We start from the raw sequence: 15542 nt of genomic DNA on the forward strand, positions 1-15542 counted from the left end.
TTTCATGGCCTTGAGTCAGCCTGAATCTTGTGAATGATATTAAATAATCAGCCAGTCAAATCATATAATGTGTCACTGATTCTGCTTTGGTATTATGTCAATGGTACCACTGTCTGAAATACTTTGCCATTTGCATTATAATCAATGAATAAACAGTTCCATTGATCCAATGACAGGAATACATGCCACTAAAATAGAGAAATGTGTCTGTTTTATAAAAGGTGGTTTACTCAGCCTAAAAGAATTACCATTCTCATCATTATTTATTTTCCCTTGCTGCCATCATTTACTTGCGTTTCTCCATTATTATTTTACTGTTTACACAATTCTTATAACTTTGTTCATTATAGTTTCATAAATATCATAAAACTTCATATCATAAACCAAAGTTGTTGTTTTGTTTTTTTCTGTTAATTCCCATAAAATCTTGTGTATAAAACTATACCAAGACAGATCTTTCCTCCTCTATATCAAAATCACATCTACATCTGACTGAAATTCAGATGGTTTCTTTTAGGCCCATATTGACAATATGGACAAGATTTTTTTGTCACTCGTTAGCCCTATGTGTTTCACTATCTCACAGTCTTGGCTCTCTGCAATGGATATGTTAATACTAACTGAACCCTTTTGTGACTATATTTTTTAAGAATTACACAGATTATGTGTTCCAATTAATTTTTTAAATAATCAAGAAATTGATGGGAATTTAGTAAAATAATTTTTTCACTATTATGGTGGTGTTTGGAACATAAAAGAGGTTTTTATTTCTAAGTCATGGTGGAAGATTTTAATTTGAATAAGACTTTAAAACCGAAGTAGTCTCAAGCAGGTTGATATTAAAAGAATTAACTGTCTCTGAATCATTTATTCTCTAAACAATTTTATTTTCCTACTCCAGCAAATGTACATTTACTAGTTAAATATACATTGAATGTTCCCTACATTAAATATGTTAACACTAATCTAATGTGCCATCTAGTTTGGCTATCAGTCTGTCTTAGCTAGGTTAAGTATGGTATTGATTGAGAAAGTGCAACAAACCAGACATGGTTGTAGCAACAAATCAATTAGAACAGAGCATGTTGCTGTTGAAACCAAAAAAAATTGATAAGTTTCCAATACTTGTTATGTTAGTTACTAATGCTTATCTTTTTACCATTCCTGAAGGGTGCAAACAAAAGAACTAAACCAGTTTACAACAAATTCAAACTCTGCTTAATTAAAAGCTATCTGGCAGCTCAATGTTTTTAGTTTAATTTGGTATTTTTCATTTGAAGCATTATTTAATCATTCTATTTTCTTGTATAGAAATTTCCTTTTATGGCTTAATTAGAGAGGAAAGAGAACATCCATTGCAGGTCCTTCAAGAATGTTTAAAGGAGAAAGGAATGGAAGAAACCATGACTTGTTGGTTGCTGCTGGTATCAACTTTTGTATGAATTTGGGGTTGATAGACAGATGGGATAATAGAAGAGAGGTAGATGTATTAGGTCACACCCAGCTTGCTGGTTTATCATCATCATCATCATCATTTAGTGCCTATTTTCCATGCTGGCATGAGTTAGACAGTTTGACTGGAACTGGTCAGCTGGAAAGCAACTCCAGGCTTGGTTTCTACAGCTGGATGCTCTTCCTAACACCAACCACTCCACTGAGTGCCTTTAACATGTCACCAGCACGGGTGACTTTAATGTGTCACTGGCACAGATGCCTTTTACACATTGCTGCACTGGCCATGACTTTAATTCCACTAAGCATAATGTGTCTTCTCAAGCATAGCAAACTGCCAACAGTTTTGGTCACTTGTCATTGCCTCTGTGAGATTAAGAACTATCATAATCATTTTTATGTCTGCTTTTCCGTGCTGGCATGAGTTCAGCAGGTCTGTTTCTATACAATATCTTCCCACTTGTCACAGCCATTTGTCATCACCTTTGTGCGGTCCAACACTTTGAGATCAAATTTCACCACAAATTCCCAAGTCTTCTTTGTGTTTCTTTTTAACTTCCTCTTTGTTTCATTTTACATTGTTTTCGCCCAACTTGCATTCTTCATACACATCACTTATTCATGCCAGAACAGTTTTCCCTCCTGCACAACTCACTTGATACCTCTAAAGCTGGAGTCTTTCACCCAACACACTTGTGCTCTGCTGTTCTTGCATGTTACTCTCACGCACCTAGTGGAGCATACTCCATTTCTTTTCAGCTTTTACATATCCCCATGCACAGTGCCCATAAGCACTACCATATATTGTATCACACTTTGTACACAAGTGTTGTACAGTCTACTCTTCATTTGCAGAAAGAAGTCCTTTGTTACTGACAAAGATAAATTCCCTGAACATTTTTCACTTCATCCTTACCTTGACTACAATGCTTTTGCAACACTCACCTCCACTGTTGCCATCAACTAACTATTCCTATGCATTTTTAAAATATAAAATCCTTTGTCAGCCTGCTTGCAATCCTCCTACATCTTTTTTTACCTACTTACTTTCTCTCTGTATATCGAGTATGGCCACTTTCCAGTTAGTAGTGTTCTGTTTTCTTTTGACTACTAGGTAGGTCATGCTCTTGCTTGATGGGGCTGGGGTCATTCCAAGTTAGTGGTCTCAGATATCATCACGTGTAGAGCCAACTAGATCCACTAGTGCTCTCCATTACTGCTGGTCCTGTGCCAGCTCTCCTGCATCCTCCACAGTGATGTCAAGCCTCTGGAGATCTTCCTTAATCATGTCCACCCATCTGGTGTGCGGGGCCTGCCATGATACCTCCTGCAGCCTGTAGCTGCTACGTCAAATGAGAGTAAAGCCCTGATAGGATGATCTGGTGGGAGATGGAAAACATAGGATATTGGTTTCAAATTTTGACACAAAGCCAGCAATTTTGGGAGAAGGGCTAAGTAGATTACATGGACCACAGTGCTCAAATGGTACTTATTTTATCAACCCGGGAAGGATGAAAGGCAAAGTCAACCCTGGCAGCATTTGAACCCAAAACGTAATGACGGATGAAATGTCACTAATCATTTTACCCAGCATGCTAATGATTCTGCCAGCTCACCTCCTTATATATTATATAAAATATCATCATTATTTTTACCACAATTTTTCCATCCTGGTATAGGTTGAATGAATCATCATATCCCAGGTCAATTCTTATTTGGTGTAACTGACCTCATATGTGTGTATGTGTATGTAACCGGCATAGAGGTCTGATTGTGAGTATAACTGTATTGTATGTGTTTCATGAGTGTACAGCTCTATGTATATATCTATGTGTGAGTATGCATAATGTGTATATATATAGTTGGCTGTCTATGAGTGTATCTGTATTTCTTGAATGTTGTAGTCTCTGAATGTGTGTGTATCTTAGTATTTAACAAAACATCACCACCCACCACTGCCAACTCAATAGCCATCTCTCCATGCTTACCTGATTTGGATTGGTCTTCTTCAGCACAATACTTTGATATTTGTTGCAGTCATTTGTCATCTCCCTTGCAAGGTTCAGCCAATATATATATATATATATATATATATATATATATACACACTCTCGGAGTGGTTGGCGTTTGGAAGGGCATCCAGCTGTAGAAACTCTGCCAGATCAGATTAGAGCCTGGTGCAGCCTTCTGGTTCGCCAGTCCTCAGTCAAATCGTCCAACCTATGCTAGCATAGATGTTAGATATATATATATATATATATATGTTAGATATATATATATTGTCTGTGTGGTAAGATTCTTGCTTCCCAACCACACTGTTTTGGTTTCAGTCCCATTGCAAAGCACTTTGTGCAAGTGTCTTCTGCTATGGCCTCAGGTTGACCAAAACCTTGTAAGTGGATTTGATAGACATAAACTGAAAGAAGCTTGTCGTCATCATCGTTTAATATCCATCTTCCATGCATGCATGGGTAGGATGGTTGACAGGAGCTGACCAGGTAGAATGACCCTGGTGGCATTTGAACCGAGAGTGCAAAGACAGATGAAATGTCACTAATTACTTTACCTGACATGCTAACGATTCTGCCAGTTCACCTCCTTATATATAATGTATATGTGTATGTATACACACACACTCACACATACATATATATATATATATATATATATATATATATATATATATATACACACATGTTTGCCATTATTTATTTGTATGGTAATTATTGTGTATATATTTACATTATATATTTACAGTGAAGGCGCATGGCTCAGTGGTTAGAGTCAAATTTATGACCATCAGGTTATGAATTCGAATCCCAGACCAGGCTGCATGTTGTGTTCTTGAGCAAGACACTTTATTTCACATTGCTCCAGTTCACTCAGCTGTAGAAATGAGTTGCGACATCACTGGTGCCAAGCTGTATTGGCCTTTGTCTTTCCCTTGGATAACACTGGTGGCGTGGAGAGGGGAGACCGGTATGCATGGGCGACTGCTGGTCTTCCATAAACAACCTTTCCCGGACTTGTGCCTCGGAGGGTAACTTTCTATGTGCAATCCCATGGTCATTCATGACCGAAGGGGGTCTCCGATATTTACATTATTTACTTGTGTTTATTTATCATTATGTTCTTGTAAATGTTTGCTTATTTCATACAGAAATACAAAATTCATATTGCTGCCACTGTTGTTGTTGGGGATCAGACGTTTCAATCAAGGGTACCTCTGTCTTGAAAATTTTGTTATTATTATTATTATTATTATAATTATTTCATGAAAAATTTCAGCTTTATTTTGTTGGGTGTGGTGGAAAGTGTCAGCTGCCCACAGCCAGTTAACTAAGGTGACACTTGTTTACTGATCATGCTTCACGAACCCTGCAGAGGACTCTTGCAATTCCAAGCAATGATCATTTTTGTATCATCATCATCATCATTATTACTATCCAATGTGTCCCCTTTTTAAGATGATGGAGTGGGATATGAGATTTGGTTACTAATTTTAAAAGATGAGATAGTCACAGCTGACAACTGGTATTGGTTTGTTTAAGTCATCATAACTTAGCAGTTCACATAAAGAGACTGATAATCACCAGACTTCGAAAATAAGTACTAGAGTCAATTTTTCCAACTATCCGGTAAGATAGGATACGGGCTGGCCACCCTGCATAGTTAATCAGGTCATTCAAGAAGGTGTGATACCCAGTGACTGGCTTAGCAGCATAATTGTTTGCTGCTACAAGGGTAGCAACTTTAGAGGCATCAATTTTTCTGAACCGGGTGATGAAAATTACAGAGAGTTATTGCCCAATTAATTAGGAGCAGAATTAGGCTAGACAAAATGCAGTCCTGCTTTGTCCGGGGAAGAAACACTACTGACATTATTTTCATAGTCAGGCAACCACAAGAAAAGTACTTTGCTAAGAATAAGACATTATAACTGGCATTTGTTGATCTAGAGGAAGCCTTCAGTAGAGTGCCCTGCTGTGTGATATGATGGACTCTGAGAAGGCTAGGTATAGACAAGTGGCTGGTGAGAGCTGTACAGGCCATGTACAAAGATACTGTCAGTAAGGTGAGAGTTAACCACAAGTACAGGGAAGAATTTGGTGTGCAGGTAAGGGTTTATCAAGGTTTGGACCTTAGTCCCCTCCTTTTCATCATGGGTATGACTATATGCTGATGATCTTGTCATCATAGTGAATTCCATATCAGAACTAGATGAAAAATGCCATGTGTGGAAGTAAAACCTGGAATTTAAGGGCCTCAAGGTTAACTTAGCAAGAAAACTGACAGGTCCCTATCCCCCTCAGGTAGGTTGCCATATTGAATTTGTAGGAAAGGTGTAGGCAGAAACTCCATACAGTGTACCCAGTGCAAAAGCTATGGACACACAAGAGGTACAGTGGGTTAATTGGAAGGTTATCAGAGAAGATAGTTTTCGCATGTGCAAGATGCACAGGGTCCTTAAAAACTTTAGAGACTCGGGAAATTGATTTTCTCAAATACCCTGGGGGCTCGTTAGCGGTAGTAGATAATTTCTGCTACCTTGGGAACCAAATTAGTAGTGGGAGAGGATGCGCAGAGAGTGTAATAGGATGGCAGAAATTCAGAGAGCTGTTACCTCTGTTGGCCATGAAAGATTTCTCTCTTCAAGTGAAAGGAAGATTGTATAATGCATGTATACGACAGCAATTCTACATGGTAGTGAGACATGGGCTCTGAATGCAGAGGACATGCAAAGGTTAGAAAGGAATGAGGCTAGTATGCTCCATTGGATTTGTAATGTAAGTGTACGTGTTCAATAGAGTACCAGTGTTCTGAGAGAGAAGTTAGGCATAAGAAAAATTTGTTGCTATGTGCAAGAGAGGAGATTGCTCTGGTTTGGTTACGTGATGCAGCTGGATGCTGACAGTGCCATAAAGAAGTGATGATCTCTCAAAGCAGATGGAACACGTGGAAGTGGGAGACCCAGGAACTGAACCTTTCAGGCAAAATGACAAAGGACTGAAATACCCAGTGTCTGACCATACTCAAGAAGACCCATACCCAACAGCCAAAGTATTAAGACCCGTCCTTCTGGCTGTGTAAAGCACTCATGGTGGTGCCATGTACAAGCACCTGTGTGCCCAAGGTGCCACGCAGTGGGACTGAACCCGGGACCATGTGGTTGGTAAGCAAGCTACTTACCCCACAGCCACTCCTGCCTATGGAAACACTTTGGAAATAAATAAAACCATGATTTTATTAATTTGACATCACATTTGCTGTGGAAAAAAAATCAATTGATAAAGTTCACAAAATTGATCAGGTGTGCCATAAGATAAAGGGCTTTTTAGACTAAGCTCTTTATCAAAGACAAAATGTTATTTGAGAGTAGCAGATTGAGAATGAAAGAGCATCTGACTAAAGATCATACAGTATAATTAAGATTCATGTCACTTTATTCTGAAAAAGTAAAAGAGTTGTGACTAAGAGGGTTGTTTAGTAAGATGAGGTTGACTAATGACTGAAAAAGATGAAAATGAAAGAGGTAATATCTCTTGTTGTGCTCCCGTGACTAATGTACTATTTTAACTTTTGGTTGACTGAACTGTTGTCAATCTCAGCTTTGCTTTAATCGCTCAAGTTAGTCAGTGAAATAGTAATAATATTCTGGTGTTAATTCAAGTGGCAGTGCTTACTACTTACCTACAAGAGTTTTTTATGATAAAAGAAAGAATATTTTTTGATTAATAGTTAATTGTTTGTTAATTTTTACTAAAATCTTGTAATTTCTAGATAACTAATATTTGGATAACTAATATTTATATTCCGTCTTACATTTCATTTCCACTTCCAGAAACCTTTGAAATTACAAAACCCATAGAAGAATCTTCCAATGTGTTCACAGAGCTTGCTGAACTGTCGACTGCTGTAGAAGAACATGAGCAGAAGGTTAACATTGGCCCTGACATCTATGATTGCAACCAGTGCATATTTTCAACCAGTTCTCAAGAACTTCTGCTTCATCATGTCAGCATGTACCACAGAGACTCTGCTCTAAGTATCAATGCCAACTTTGATGGTCAACTTCAGCAAACAGTTCTGGCTGATCCATTGCCATTGTTTAATGCTGGGAATATATCTTGTCCACAATGTGGTCAGCACTATAAAACTCAATATGGATTGCAGAGTCACATGAATTCTAAACACCTTGGAAAATTTCTATTCAACTGCTCGATATGCGGTCGTGGTTTTGATAGTTTCTGGACATACAAAGCTCACATTGACAAACATCACATACTAGAAGAAAAATGTGACCGATGTAATTTAACATTTCGTTTCAAAAAAAGTTTGTTATCCCATAAACGTTTCTGTGGTCGTACAAAGCACCATGGTGGTGAGTTGTTTCGATGTAACATCTGTGAGCAGACTTGTTCGTCAAAAGACTCTCTTTCCACTCACATGCGTGGTCAGCATGGCAGTCAACATTATCGATGTCGACGCTGCAATAAGATTTATAAATGGCGTTCATCATTGCGGTACCATACTGAGAAATGTTTTAATCAGCCAGTTATTCTCAACACAGAAATACCAAATCACAATCTTTGTTGCTGATGGCTGTTTAACTATTCAACAATATATAGGTCAAATTTATGTATATATATTATATTTTCTATCAAGGAGTTGTTTTGCTTCTGACAGTCTGTAGTTTTAGGTGTACTGGGTGAGGAAAGGACAGCAACAACACCAAAGACATTGCTGCTCTTAATAATTTGTAGGTGTTTTCACAACTAGGCTTCAAAATGTATTTTTGCTACAAGAAAAAAACAAAAGAAAAAATAAAATAAAAGACACATTAGCAGGCTGAAGGTTGAGGATTTGAAATAATTCTGTATTGCATCAATAGTTATGAGAAGTTACATCTGAGTTCAAATCCTATCAGAATTAGATTTGATTTTTACCTTCCACCTTGAGTCTTATATAAACAAGTACCAGACAAATAGCAGGGGCTTCTGTTTAATTCATTATTTTCCCTGTTGCCTACAAATTTGTGGATTTGTGCCAAACGATATCATTATTAGTTAAAGGACAAAACTGAGGCTGGATCTTGTACTGCTATTTTTTTATTTTCCTTTGCTTTACACACCATCTGTTTCTCATCACCTTAATCCTTTAGCATGTAAACTGGTCATATCAGGCCAAAATACTCTACCTGTTTTATGTTCAGACAGGCCAGATTCAGTCTCTCACACCTATCCTACATAATGTCATTCTAAAAATAAACAATCACATCCTCAGAATCATGAAACTACAAGGTAATGCATGATTATTCAAAGCAATGTGAATAAATAAGCATTACATTTTGACAGAGTAGTCTGAATGCTAAAGGGTTAAACTCATTCTTAATATTCAGTTTACCTTTCATTCTGCTGAAAAATGAATTGTTTTTTCTGAAATTTCTATCTTACATTAAAACATTAATTTTCAACAATTACATCTACACCTACAAATCTCAGCCAACTACCACAATAACCCTCTTAAATCAGTCAATGCCTCCTAAAGCTTTTAAATAAATCCTATTTCTTATATAAATCTAATCTAAATGTCAATTAGACTCATTAACTTTATAGATTATTTATTCAAGATAAATGTTATTATTTATTTTTCCTTAGGAAAATGATTTGACTTAATATTAAAAAATCTTTTTCCATTCTAAGTAAAATATATATTTTATAACTGATTTTAGTGTTGTTTTGTTAAAAAAGAATCTATTTTCTTTCTCTAAACAATTGTGCCTTGGCAGTTATCTTCACATCTTATGTTGTTGCTTACAGTTAATATATTTGTTGGGTATTGATTGATAATGTTGAAATTTCTTGCAGTTTTTGTTTGTTTTTGTTTTTTTCATATAAAAATTACCTAGTTCCAAAGAAAATGAATTAGATAACTTGTTACAGAAAAGGCACCTATAAGTTGCTATTTGGTGTTGCAATAGTACCAGCAACAACAATGAACCTCTGTGTGGTCATCTGACCTGTTAGAAAAAGCAGCCAAATTACACTCAACCATTTTAAAAAGAGAAAGCATATTTTTGATGATGTAGTACTTAAATATGCCAAATCATGGGATGGTCATGGCTGGAGTGCTTCTAATCATGTGTGCTCAGTCAAAGTTGATCTGAGCTCAGGCTAAACAACAAAACTGTCAATAGTGTTTACTGGAGTCAAGAGTAAAAAAAAAAGAAATTCTAATGTTCACATAGAATATATAGAGTAATATTTTGTTGTTTCTCATTGTATATAAATATTTATGGAAGTGAAATTCAAATTCTATCTGGAATTATTTAATTCAAATACCAAGATATCTGCAGAATGAAAACAAGTATGACTGTGGTTAAGAAGTTAACTTTGCAACTACAAGGTGTTGGGTTCAGTCTCATCACATGGCACTTAGGGCAAGTGTTTTCTTTCTTAACCTTGTGTTTGTCAATGGTAGAATTTGGTTGAAGGAAAGTGTGGAAGTCTTTTGTATGTGGTTATATCAACATTGGGAGCAAACTGGTACATACTCACTGAAATATCTTGTGACAATTGCTATTTACCTTTATTACATTGCCTACTTTGCATTTCATATTTTATGAGAATGGTAGAGGAAACATTAGTGAAAGCTCTGGGTTGATATAATAATCGACTTGAAGGTTGTACCCCAGCCTAGATGCAGTCCAATCACTAAAACCAATGTAAGTAAAAGAATAACTGTTTTTCTGATATGCCAAAGACAATTAGATTTTTGTCGTGCTATAATGGAGTGATCAGCCTAAACTATTATGGGATTTCCCTTGTTAAAATGTTTTGGTATACAAATAATAATTCTTTTGAATTTTGGTACAATGTCAGAAATTTTATTAAGGGATGCAGGAAGTCAATTACATTGACCCCCACCCCACCCCGTGCTCTATCAGTACTTTTTTTTTACCCCAAAAGGATGAAAGGCAGTCAGCCTTGGCAGCATTTGCATTCAGAACATAAAGAGGCAAAAGAAATACCACTAAGAATTTTGTCTGGTGCAGTAGCAATTCTACCAGCTTGCCACCTTAATAATCCTTTCTACTGAAAGCACAAGGCCTGAAATTTTGGGGAGGGGACTTAATAGTTGATTGCATCGACCCCAGTGAGTCACTGTTATTTAATTTATCGATTGCGAAAGGCAAGGTTGACCTCAGCGGAATTTGAACACAGAACATAGTGATGGGCAAAATACCGCTAAGCATTTTGTCCAGCGTGCTAACGATTTGGCCAGCTCACCACCTTGTTGCCACCTTAATAATGGTCAATATAATTCTTGATCTCTCACAACTTGTCATGACTGACTATATCATCATAGCAGTCATGATATCCTTCTAAATACTGATCCATTGTCAATAATATAAAACCAGGTTTCATTAGATTTCTGCTGTGCTAAATCCACTAGCCTAGTTGCTGACAATGTCACATGTTTCCCAAACTAACACTTCCACCTGGTCTTTCAGTGGGTGCCTTTAGCAAGGTTCACTCTCCTGTAAACACTTGGAGCAGACCTCCAGTTTTCTCCCTTTAGTAGGAGACCTTTTGGAGTAACACCACTGTCACTTGGTCTTTATATGCCTTCAGCAAAGTTAACTGTGTTTCAAGCATTCAGATCAGAATCTCCAAGTTTTCTTCCTTCACCAGAAGGCCTAAAGCCACCATTTGGTCTTTGTGTACCTTTAATGAGGTTCACTCTCACTCTGTTGTAAGCATTTGAACCAGACTAGCACTCACTGTATTCTGACAGCCAACATATTCCCTGAAGATGTCAGAGAAGAACTGGAAAGGTCTTGGTACTCCCATGAGACTATTTGCTATAAAAAAAAGTAAATATTTCTAAAGATGTGAATTTCATAACAATATTACTCACTCACTCCTTATAAATCTGAGGTTTGTATCGATGCTTAATCAATTTTATCGATGCTTAATCAATTTTATCAAGCCCATCTTTAGAAACAGTAGCCAAATTTCCACCCTGAATCACATCCTATTATCATAAAGAAAAATGCAGGATGTGTTGAGTAAGGAATTTATGCAAAAAAAAAAAGGTGACATGATCACTGCAGGAATACCTTTGATCATAAATCTGTTCAGTCAGGTCAGTCCTGGGGTTAAACAACAACAACAATCAGTTTTATGTAACCCTTTTGATACCATATTTTTGTTGAAATACATAACATTTTTTTTTCAATAACTTTTTAAAATAATGGATTTAGTAACATAACTTTGTCATTATTAAGCTGCTGTTTGGTGCATGCACTAACACGAAATTTGGATGAAAGACTTTTGTTTAGATCACTTTGAAATAGAAAATTTGTGTTATCTGACCAGGAACACAGGCAGATTGGTATCAAAAGGGAGTTGTGTCAACATATCCATTTTAATTAGCAATGATTGTAAATACTTTGATTGTCTGAGATTTATCTACATAAATTTATGTGTTTGTAAGGGACATGGCATGTCCTAAACTAAGTTTCTTTCTGCCTATTGTGGTGAATTTTTAGAGATAATGTTTTTCTTGTTGAACAAAGAGGATATTTTACATAACTTTTCATTATTGAACATTCCTTGATTGTTATATGAACTCTTATATATTTCTGACTCAGTTGTATGTTATTCTTATGAAACTGAAATATGCTGTTAACTATGCAACTTGTTTTGTAGCTAACTGTTCTGAGATAAAGTTTAGTTTTAATAACACTGCATTTTTTTCTTTATTCACTTCCATTAACTTGATTACTCAATGCCAACTCAGAATCAGTCAAGCCAACCAGGATGACTGGCAATATATAGTTATGTCCCTTTGTACTCCAATGTCAGCATTGCATTTCCATCTTCCCTGAGTTGATAAGAAAAAAAATTACAAGTTAAGTATTGAGAATCAAATGTTTTGTCTACGACCCACCATCAAATTTGTGGCATTTTGCCTATGCCAAAAAATCATTACATTGAAAATGGACATTTGTCAGATATATCAAACTGATAATTTCTAAGGTGTGGTTGAGATATTTGCTTTCCATGCATGTGGTCTAGAGTTCAGTCTCAATACACAGCACCTTGAGTGTCTTCTACTATAGCATTGGGCTGACGAAAGCTTTGTGGGTGGATTTGGTTGACAGAAACTGAAAGAACCCCAACAGGTGAGGATTGATGGTTTGTTTTTTTCAGTCATTATGTATCCAGAACTACATTCTCCAATGTGTTCTTCTTGTTTTTAAATTGTAGGTAATGAACAGCCATTTATAGGTTCTCTTGTAGTCTTCAGCATCAATAAGATCATCTAAGTAACAAAAACTATCAACTACATCTAATGAACTAATGAAGTTGATTTAATGAATTGCTGACCATTATAAATGGAGACAAAATAAGTTAAATAAAGTTGCAGGAAAATAAGGAGTCTCAGCACTGTGGGTTCTGTGTCTGCTACAACAACAACAACAATAATAATAATAATAATAATAATCATTCGAGCAAGGTCGTTGCCAGTGCTGCTGGACTGGCTCCTGTGCAGGTGGCACGTAAAAAACACCTTTTTGAGCATAGCCATGCCAGTACCGTGTGACTGGCCCTCGTGCAGATGGCACGTAAAATACACCATTTTGAGCGTGGGCGTTGCCAGTACCGCAGGACTGGCCCTCGTGCCAGTGACACATAAAAGCACCCACTACACTCTCAGAGTGGTTGGCGTTAGGAAGGGCATCCAGCTGTAGAATCTCTGCCAGATCAGATTGGAGCCTGGTGTAGCCATCTCGTTTCACCAGTCCTCAGTCAAATTGTCCAACCCATGCTAGCATGGAAAGCGGACGTTAAACGATGATGATGATGAATAATGATTCTTCTTTGTAATTTTGGCTCAAGGACAGCAATTATTAGGAGAGGGGGTTATGTTGATTAGATCAATCTTAGTACTTGACTGGTCTTTTATTTTGTTAAACCTGAAAGGATGAAAGGCAAAATTGGCCTTGGTGACTACTATTACTACTACTTATAATAATAATAATAATAATAATAATAGGCACATGGCCTGAAATTTGGGGAAAGGGGGATAGTCAATTACATCGACCCCAGTTTTTCACTGGTACTTAATTTATCAACCACAAAATTTGAACTTGGAACATAAAGACAGACGAAATTCTGCTAAGCATTTTGCCTGGAGTGCTAATGATTCTGCCAGCTCGCCACCTTAATAATAATAATAATAATAATAATAATCCTTTCTACTATAGGTACAAGGCTTGAAATTTTTTGTGGGGGGGACTAATTGATTTAATCGACCCCGGTGTTTCACTGGTACTTAATTTATCGACCCTGAAAGGATGAAAGGCAAAGTCGACCGCAGCAGAATTAGAACTCGGAACACAGCAGCAGATAAAACACTGCTAAGCAGTTCGCTTAACATGCTAACAATTCTGCTAGCTTGCCACCTTAACAATAATAATGCCTGTAACCCAATAATTGAGCCAGTATGTGTCCGCTTGATCTGCTAGAAATAGTTGCAAAATTTTCCTCAGCTCCTACATTAGTATTTTAAAGGATACTTGGATAATGTGGTCCTGGTTTTGTGCATATAAGGAAAAGGCAGAATTGTCATATTTGGATTGCTTTGGTTGTAGAAATTATCTGACCTCAGGCTAAACAGCGACATATATAGGGTTAACAAGCTAATGAGGAAACTTCTACATGGTCATTTGACCTCTAAGATACAGTAGCCAAAACTGTCTCATATCAACTCTACCATCTTAAAAACGTAATATAGGATAATGTGTACTATGCTTGGGTAAAAGAGATAAGATGGTTATTGATGAAATACCTTTAATCATGGATTTACTCAATCAGAGCTGACTTAGAGTTAAACAACAGCAACCATAATACTGGTTTTTAACTTAAAGGCTTTGCATTTCGGCAATGGCTGTAGTTAAATCCAGTGGGGATTTGGCATTAGGAAGGACATTGACATTAAGAAGGGCATCATCATCATCGTTTAACGTCTGCTTTCCATGCTAGCATGGGTTGGACGATTTGACTGAGGACTGGTGAAACCGGATGGCAACACTAGGCTCCAATCTGATTTGGCAGAGTTTCTACAGCTGGATGCCCTTCCTAACGCCAACCACTCAGAGAGTGTACAGCCATAAAAACCATGCTAAAGCAGACAGTAGAGTTTGATGCAATCTTCTAGCTTCCAGGACCTATCACTGTCCAACCCATACCAGCATGGAAAGTAGATGTTAGACAATGATGATGATGAAAAGAAAAGTTACTCTGGAAAGATTTGAACTCAGAATGCAAAGAGCCATAACTAAACGCTGCATGGCATTTTTTTCTGATATTCCATGGGTTATGCCAATCCTATATTGGCCTACATTATCATCGCAGAAAAGCACATAAGAACCCTGTCCCAAGACCCAACAAAATTCTTGCAGTATATTTGAATACATCATCCTTAAACTACAATTTTAACATTCCAGGCAATTCACTCTCTTTGCAATTGGTGAAATTGTGTTTTAATTATTTTAATTTATTTAATTTAATTTAATCATTTTAATTTATTTTCAGGTGATACTAGTGATAGCAACGAAAGTTCTGAACGTGCTTACAAAGCAGGTGGTCCTTCTTGGTTGAATGGCACTTCATACCTGGATAAAAAGGAGCCAGTAAAGAATGAGGTAGAAATATGTCCTCTTGTGACTTCACCGTCCATGTCAAAGATTTTAGAGAAGGCATGTATATCTTGTTCTCTTTGTCCTTTAATCTTCTTGTTGCTATTGTTGTTTATCCTGCATCATCCTTGATCCAGCAAACTTATGATCCAATCCACAACCACCTGTTTTATTCAGGCATAGTCTCTTGGAAAGTGTTGTTTAACTCTTCAACATTCAGATTACTTTATCAAATGTAATGCTTGTTTATTCACATAATAATGTTAATAATGCATTATCTTGTAGCTTTGAGATTTCAATGATGTGATAGTTTATTTTTAGAATAACATTGTAGGGTAGGTTTGAGAGGCTAGATCTGGTCAGTTTGAATATAAAATAG

At 36.7% G+C, this 15542-nt stretch overlaps 1 protein-coding gene across 2 annotated transcripts in view; it reads left to right on the forward strand.

Annotated features, from left to right (window-relative positions):
• The window catches only part of LOC106868470 (non-homologous end-joining factor 1), a 32585-nt gene that overhangs the window by 10694 nt on the left and 6349 nt on the right, over positions 1-15542 (forward strand). The window contains exon 6 of one of the 2 annotated variants that reach the window (XM_014913740.3): positions 7295-12201. In XM_014913740.3, the coding sequence (XP_014769226.1) occupies positions 7295-8052 (758 nt within the window). In that variant the 3' untranslated portion in view covers positions 8053-12201. Of the gene's footprint in view, positions 1-7294; positions 12202-15059; positions 15224-15542 lie in introns of those variants that run through there. The other variant, XM_014913741.3, reaches the window with a different exon arrangement.

This window comes from Octopus bimaculoides, chromosome 3 (assembly GCF_046866305.1).
Source record: "Octopus bimaculoides isolate indiv1 chromosome 3, ASM4686630v1, whole genome shotgun sequence".
Taxonomy (NCBI): domain Eukaryota; kingdom Metazoa; phylum Mollusca; class Cephalopoda; order Octopoda; family Octopodidae; genus Octopus; species Octopus bimaculoides.